The 8082-nt window shown below is 43.8% G+C and overlaps 1 protein-coding gene across 2 annotated transcripts; it reads left to right on the top strand.

Moving 5' to 3' along the window:
• The first annotated feature begins 92 nt into the window (after positions 1-92).
• Positions 93-4493, top strand: SLN (sarcolipin). Of its 2 annotated transcripts, none has more exons than XM_026505836.4 (2): positions 93-217; positions 4280-4493. In XM_026505836.4, the coding sequence occupies exon 2, from the start codon at positions 4353-4355 to the stop codon at positions 4446-4448; it is 96 nt and encodes a 31-aa protein (XP_026361621.1). In that variant the 5' UTR covers positions 93-217; positions 4280-4352; the 3' UTR covers positions 4449-4493. The 2 variants fall into 2 exon arrangements, with proteins under 2 accessions (XP_026361621.1, XP_048073227.1); XM_048217270.2 differs by having other exon boundaries at positions 121-239.
• Positions 4494-8082: the final 3589 nt, after the last annotated feature.

Below are 8082 nucleotides of genomic sequence, written 5' to 3'. Positions count from 1 at the left end.
TTAGTCAACAGACGTCTATATCCCCCCTACACACAAATAGCCTCAAACCTTTGGAGGTTGTTCCTTTGAGATGTTTCATCAGTGACATCACAGTGATTGCCACCTCCCCGAGACTACTTTAGGCCCTGCCCGGAGTCCAGGAGTCCAGAGAGCCTGGGAGACAAGCCGGAGTGGGAGCCTGAGGTGGAGAGAGAGAGAAGAAGCCTCCTGCAGCCAGGTGTGTCCTTGACCCTCTTCAGGTGACAGCAGGATTTTTATACTTAGCAGAGAGAGAGAGAGAGAGAGTGATTATGTGTGTGTGTGTACAAGTTGCAAATGAGAAACACAGAAGCATATTTACATTTCTTAATGAAACAGGCAATACCTAGTGTATCCAGTATTTTTTAAGATGTAAAGAGTATTATTTATTCCTATTTGCCTTTTTTCTTTCATCTTGTGGTGTGCATTTCTCCCTTCCTAATTCTCAAAGCCTCCATTCAAAGAAGGTCAATGTCAATGTATTCAGAGCTTTTCTGGTTTTTATTTCATCCATCTGGCAATCACTCTGGATCATATGGTGTGATCTTGACTCTGGGGAAGATTTACAAGGAAGCCAGAATTGTCTTTGTGGGGTAACAGCAGACAAATAGAAGGTTGCTGATCTGAATATCTGCCTAACTTTGGTATAAATGTGTGTGATAAGAAAGTCTATTTCTTACTGTTAGCATGTGCATTGATTCAGTTGGATTCATTAGAAATTCTCACCTTAACTCTTCACGTTTTACTTATTTAAAAAATATATAAAACAACAAATATTCAAGTTCACCATCAAAGTGCAAGAAATAGTAAGAGGTAAACTGTAGGAAATAAGTATATGAGGTAGCCTGTCAATTCAGAGACTACTGGAAAAAAAATGTAAGGAATCATAAAACAGTTTGGACAATAATTATTAAGCAACACCTGTATACTATCACCCAGGTCAAGAAAGAGATCATGGATGGCACCTCAAGTCCATTCTTGGTCATCCTCCCTTCTGCCCCACCATAGGTGATCACCATCTTGATTGCTGAGATCATCTTGTTTATTCTCTTCTTTATGGTTTTACCACCCATGTCAACATTCCTAAACAACATGACTAATTTCCCTGTTTTGGGTTTTGTATAAATGGAATCACATTCTGTGTGTCTTTCATAAATTCTTCTTCGGCCCGACAGTTCAATTCGTGAGATCCATCCTTCTTGTTGTGTGTTGCTATGGTTCGTATATTTGCTTTGCTCTGTAGCATTCAAATGTATGAATGTGCCAAAATTCATCATCCATCCCACTGCTGATGAACATCTGAGTTGTTTCCAGCTTGGGAATATTATGAAAACGTGGCAGTGAACATTCTTGTAGATGGATCCTGGTGCACACGTGCTTGAGTTTCTAGAGCAGAAGTGAAATGGCTGGATAATAGCGAGATAGCATTATCAGCCTTAATAAAAAATGTCAAATTGTTTTCCCAAAGTGTTGAAATTTTGCACACACTTTGTGTAGTCAGGGCAGTTAATTACAGTGATAACTCATTCTTGTAATCACTGCTGTGTGGTAACCACAATTCTAAAAACCAGTGCCAGTCTGCCAATTCTAGTTCTGCCTCTAACCTGCTACATGCCTTATGCAAACAATGTAGCTTCTCTCTCAGTTTCTCAGCTACAGTGGTGGGAGAGAGAAAAATCGCGGTAGTATTGCCTGAGTTGTGAAGGTCGCGGAGTTGTGAAGGTCACACAAACAGAGCTGTGGACAGCTTTCAGTAACATTTTCTGAGTATGTTCTTGTTGGACACTATCCATGGATCCCTTTATCTGAGGGCTTAATCTAATAGGCGGATTTGGTGGGATCTGCCTTCCCCGAATTAGGTTGTTTTGATCATTATAAATAGTCTCTCTCTTTTTGCATATCTCTGTATTTCTTCAAAATGCACCCAAATAAATTAGTGTTTGGACCAGGACCAGATTTTATTAAGAGAGAAGAGTCTGCCTATGATTCTCATTCCTTTGCCTCCAGGCTCGTGGCCTGGATTCATCACCTTCCCGTTCCTCTCTGCTCTTGTATACCTTCTAACACATTACCTCTACTTCCTTTATCCATTTATTTTCTTCTGTTTACTTTCTCCTTCAAGCAAATCTTTGTAAAGAGTTTCACTGGAATTTACTGTATCCTGAATGTGGAGGGCCAAACGATGGATAACAATGAAAAGGGAAATGATACAGAAATCAGTCATTATCAGCCGTTTTTTAAAGCAAGATTCAATAAGCTACTCGTTGACACCATCTCATTTGAACCTGTGTGTTAATTACATCAACCATTCCATTATATGAAGAATGATTATTTAGTTGGTGTGGACAGCTAATAATTTTGTCCATTACTAACATAATAAACATGGTAATTACAATTAATAATTCAGTCCACTTAGATGGTTAAAAATGCCATTCAGGCCCAAAGTATGCTAACAACTGTTCCTACCCCCTGAACTCCCTTAACCCTTAACAAATAAACAAAACACTCCTTCCCCCTGAACTTTTTCACTTCATGGTACCTAAAATTTTAGCATCTAAATAAATATCTAAATTTTTATCTTTTTTTTTCAAAGATTTTATTTATTTATGTGACAGCCAGCCAGCGAGAGAGGGAACACAGCAGGGGAGTGGGAGAGGAAGAAGCAGGCTCCCAGAGGAGGAGCCTGATGTGGGACTCGATCCCGGAACGCCAGGATCACGCCCTGAGCCAAAGGCAGACGCTATCGACTGCGCTACCCAGGCGCCCCTAAAATTTTATCTTTAATCTTTAATTTTGTTTGGTTTGCATACACAAAGTACCAATAATGCCACATCACTGAAGGCAATAATCTCATTGAGTGTATTGCATATGTTCTCAAAGTACGATTTCCTGCATGTACTGTCTGTCCACACTCTAAAGATACCATCCCTGCTCTTTGAAGTGTTTACAATATAGGCACATCCTGCACTTGACTAAAAATAGCTGGCAGAAGCCCTTTTTGAAATAGAAGCACCCATGAGGTTAACACTTGCTCTGTTGACTGAGTGGCTGTTATGCGAGGGACTTTTGGTTGACCCCAGTGGGCTCTGTGCCCAATGCAGGGCTTGTAAGAGGCCAAGCAGCTGCTGCAAGAACTCCATGCGTTCACGGGCTTAGATGAAGACTTATGGCAGCCCCATGCTTGATAAATTACAGGGTCCTACTTCTACACGCAATTCCAAGCAAGAACAAACACTAAACCGTATCATTTTGGTTTTTATTTTGTTTCGGTGACCTTGGTTGCTGGTACCCTACGTTAGCAAGGCAAGCACACACATCCTGGAAGAGAGAAAATACAATATTTTGTGTTTTAGCCAAAGCATCTATACATTCATCACAGGAAAAAAAATCAGGACTTTGTTGGTCTTTTTGGCATTAGGCAGAAAAACCAGGTTCTTCTTATTAGTTAGGGTTCTTCAGGGAACAGAACCAATAGGGTGTGTGTGTGTGTGTGTGTATGTGTGTGTGTGTGTGTGAGAGAGACCTACGTCTATATGTTTTGTTTTGTTTTTAAAGATTTTTATTCATTTATTTGACAGAGAGACAGACAGCGAGAGAGGGAACACAAGCAGGGAGAGTGGAGAGGGAGAAGCAGGCTCCCAGCGGAGCAGGGAGCCCGATGCAGGGCTCGATCCAGGACCCTGGGATCACGCCCTGAGCCGAAGGCAGACACTTAATGACTGAGCCAGCCAGGCGCCCCTCTATGTTAATATCAAGTCAGATGTAGGTAGATATATGGATAAAATTGGCTTAGGTGATCGTGGAGGCAGACAAGTCCAAAATCTACAGGGGAGGTCAGCAGGCTGAAGACCCAGGAAGAGTTGCCGCTCTAGTCCAAAGATAGTCTGGAGGCTAGAAATTTAAGATGAAGGCATTGGCAGGGTTGATTTCTTCTGAGGCTTCTCTGCTTGGCTGGTAGATGACTGTCTTCCCCTGCCTTCAAAGAGACTTCCTTCCACACATGTCTGTGTCCTCGTCTACTTTTCTTATAAGAACACCAGTCATAGTGGATTAGGGCGCATCTTAATGGCCTCATTTAAACCCTATTACCTTTTGAAAGACCCTATCTCCAAATGCAGTCATATACTGAGACACTGGGGGTTATGATTTCAACATATAAATTTTGTTGGGGCCACCGTTCAGCCTATAACACTCTCCTCTTCCACACTGAGGACAGAATGCTCACGAATCTCCCCATGTTTTCTTTGTTGCTTTCTGTTAGGTGAGGACAAGCAGGAGGTCTTTCGCGTGCCCTCTGAAGTCCGCCGTCTGTTCTCACTGAGCCAACTCGGAGAATGGGGATATCCACCCGGGAGCTGTTTCTCAACTTTACTATTGTCCTGATCACCGTAATTCTTATGTGGCTCCTCGTGAGGTCCTATCAGTACTGAGAAGCCATGCCACGCTCCTGGGATTGACTGCAACTCTCTAGATCTCCCACAGCCGTCATGGGTTGCCTATCTCAGCACCCCAAGGCACTTCTGACCCACACGCACACTCTCTGAGGTGCCTCCAGTGTTAGGATCGATTGTGCGTCCTCTAAAGATGCTACTCACGAGGGTTGCCGAGTATTTGCCAGTGAGCATTAGATTGATTCCTCAACTCTTACTGCAAATGTGTTAGACAAGCCACAAGGTTAAAATTAAATGATTCATGATGATGTAGAATTGTAACCAGCCCCTGATCTGTCTTCCCACACATCCCTTCTACCCACACTCTCTGCAACCAAACTCTACATCAACTCACCAGAAGAAAGAAATGTTAGAGGAAGTCATTGTCGACCCCTGTAGCTATCATGTGAATAAAGTGGAGTCAACCACAAAATGACTTCTGGAATTTATTTCAGCTTCTATTTGCGATACTGCATTTGACCCGTGGCTGGGATGGAAGTGACAAATGTTACAGTATTTCTAGCATTTGAGATAAGCCAAGACGCTCCAACTGCTGAGGATTTGAAACCAAGTCAATTAAGATTTGTCACATTTCAGATATTTCTGTTGGTTCAGGGTTCCTCAAACTTTCCCTCCAAACTAGTCCCAACAGCGAGGGAGAATAGATTCCGCTAGGAGGTCTGGAGCATAAACTGAAGTGTCCCCTTAAAGCACAAAGTTTTTTTGAAGTCTTGCGTTTTATCTTTAAAATTCACAAGAAATGTGTATTGTACCCTGTAACATCCCCTTGTTTGTTTTAATATAAATATTGAAAATTATTTGCCACCAAGCGAAAGTAGGACATGAGTCACATCGCTAAGCGTGGCATATTCCAGGTTGCTTATTATGTATCATTATGCACATAGATCTAGTCATTAATAAACTACAGTTATAACAAGAGAGAAAATAGAAAACACAAATTTACACATGTGTGTATGAAATAGACGTTTCTTAAACAAGTTGCTGGGAGGCCCCATACTAGAGAGACCACACTCATTCTTTGTGCCGCTTCTGAGCTGACCATCGAGCAAAGGAATGTTGGTAAAGCTCGACTTTCAGAGCTCCCTCTGAAGGCGCTCCTGGCTGGAATTAGCCTGTCTCCGAGGCCGTGCCTGCCTGCCATAGTCGTTCTCAGCCCTGGCTGCACAGTGTATGTGCTCAGGGGTGACTTTTCAAAATATTTTTGCGAGGTCCTCTTCAGACCAATGAAGTAAAAGCCTCAGGGGGTAGAGCCCAAGCATCTGCATTTTTCAAAATTCCTCTAGATGATTCTGTTGTGTAGCCAGAGTTGGGAATCCCTGATCCCCACATCAAGCTTTGATGTGATTATGGATCATGGGAAGTGAGGATTCCGATTTGTTCTGATTCTAATTCAGTCTGGACTGGGGCCCAAGATCCTGCATTTTCAAGAGCTTCGAAGTGATGCTGGTGCTGTGGCCCAGGCTCTACACATGAATCAGCACGTGAAAACTGCCTGGGATCTTTGGAAAACCATCCAAGCTTGGGCCCTCTTCCCAGGAGTTTCTAATCTAATTGGTGTGGGGTGAACCCGAGCATTACTCTTTTTCAGAAGGATTCCAGGTGCTTCTTCTGTGTAACCAATTAAGAACCCGGATATAATTAAGGGAAAAAATTGTTTTTTTGAGGGGTTTCCAGCAAAAGTTAGGAAATAGCAGTGTATGGTCCTCAGTGTCCTGTTCCTAATTTTATTTTATTTTTTAAAGCTTTATTTATTTTGGAGGGGAGGGGCAGAGGGAAAGGGAGAGGGAAAGAAGCAGACACCACCCTGCCCCCAACCCCCGAGCTCGGAGCCTGCCGAGCCTGCCACAGGGCTCCATCCTAGGACCCTGAGATCAGGACGTGAGCGGAAATCAAGAGTCGGATGCTGGAGACTGAGCCAGCCAGGCGCCCCTCCTGTTCCTGTTCTAGGGTTGGACTACACCCACGGAGGTGCATTTGTTAATGATTTAGTGCACAATGTACCTCCGCCTAGACACATGGCCCTGGGGCCCTTGGTAGAGGGTTATTAGTCTCTCTCTTACCCTGAGAAGACCTCAGAGAATCTGCTGTTTGTGTTTGTGTTTGAAAAGGTGAGTGTATGGTGGCAGAGGGGGGAGTGGACAAAATGAGTGACCACAGTCCCTTTGCCTGAGTCAGTACTGGTGCCAGCATTTACCACAGCTGCCATTTACTGTCTGCTGGATAGGCTGTCCCGTACTAGGCACGTTCCATGGATTATGCCATTTAGTAGATGTGGGAGCGGAGGGTCACAGACGCACTAACCAGATGTAAGTGGTCAAGCTCGGGTGACAAAAGGATCTTGTTCGTCTCCGGACTGCACACAAATCAGGCTTTATTATTGATCTCCAAACCATTCGATTATAAGTTTTTACCCTCACATTCTTTAGCATTCTAAAACGTCAGGCTGATGAAATAAGGGCACAGCTGTAATTCTGTACGTAATTTTTCTGCTCGTCACTCCTCACCTGCTTTTCTCCTGCCTTTCTCTTTCTAACTTGCTGTGGTTGGGTCTACTGATAGGACCCATTCGCAGACCACATTAAGCATCACCTTTGCAGGGGTAGGACATCCATTTGCAAATGTGTCTGATTTCCTCCGCGTTCAGGAGTCCTAGTCATTATGGCTAAATTCCTGTTTGACTTGTAAGTCTGTCTGTCTTTCTTTATTTCTCTCAAGATTTTATTTTATTTATTTGAGAGAGAGTGAGCAAGAGAGCATGAGTAGAGGGGAGGAGCAGAGGGAGAGGGAGAAGCAGACTACCCACTGAGCAGGGAGCCCAACGAGGGGCTAGATCCCAGGACCCCGGGATCATGACCTGAGCTACCCAGGCGCCCTGTAAGTCTCCTTTCATGTATAACCTTCCCTGAGTCCTCAGGTACCTAAATCATCACAGTACCCTCAGTGTTGGTCCCACCCACTCAAACAAGATGCTAGTTCTCTGCAACCAGAACGCTGGATCCTACTTGTTAGCTAAAGTTTCAGCTCATGGGCTTGATCCATCACTAGGTTCTTTCTCTTTAGTTCATTCATTCGACAAGTACCTATGTGGAACTATGATGTGTTGGGCATTATACTAGCCACTGGGTTCAGATAAAATGACTAATAAAACAGGCAAGACCCCTTCTCAAAGAGCGTATCATTTAGTGGGGGAGACAGATATATGACTGGGTGGTTATAATGGCATACATTCTTCAATGAGAGAAGGATAGGGTGGGTGTTGTTGGAAGAGATTCCAGGCAGAGGGAACAGCAAGAATAGAAATTCAAAGGTCAGACAGCATGGCAATTCCAGGAGTTTGAAAGTGTCAGCACAGCTGAAGCATAAAGTGCCTCTCTGACCACACGAGGTCAGGTCTCAAGGTTCTGACTGCATCTGTCTTCCAAGCTGGACCATCTCTGGTTTTCCTCACTGTCATGTCTCCTCATTCACTGGAAGGGACCTCCTGCCACCAACAATCATCCGAACGATGTCTGTGCTTACACGGGAATTAGACACTGGGCCTGGGAACACCTGGCCACCTGTACCCCCAGCAGTGAGGAGAGTTCTCCCCACTTACCATTTCACACTTGGAGTA

This window comes from Ursus arctos, unplaced genomic scaffold (genome assembly GCF_023065955.2).
Source record: "Ursus arctos isolate Adak ecotype North America unplaced genomic scaffold, UrsArc2.0 scaffold_22, whole genome shotgun sequence".
NCBI classification, from domain to species: Eukaryota; Metazoa; Chordata; class Mammalia; order Carnivora; family Ursidae; genus Ursus; species Ursus arctos.
The sequence above is the reverse complement of the archived record's forward strand: the minus strand, read 5'-3'. Positions and strand labels throughout refer to the sequence as shown.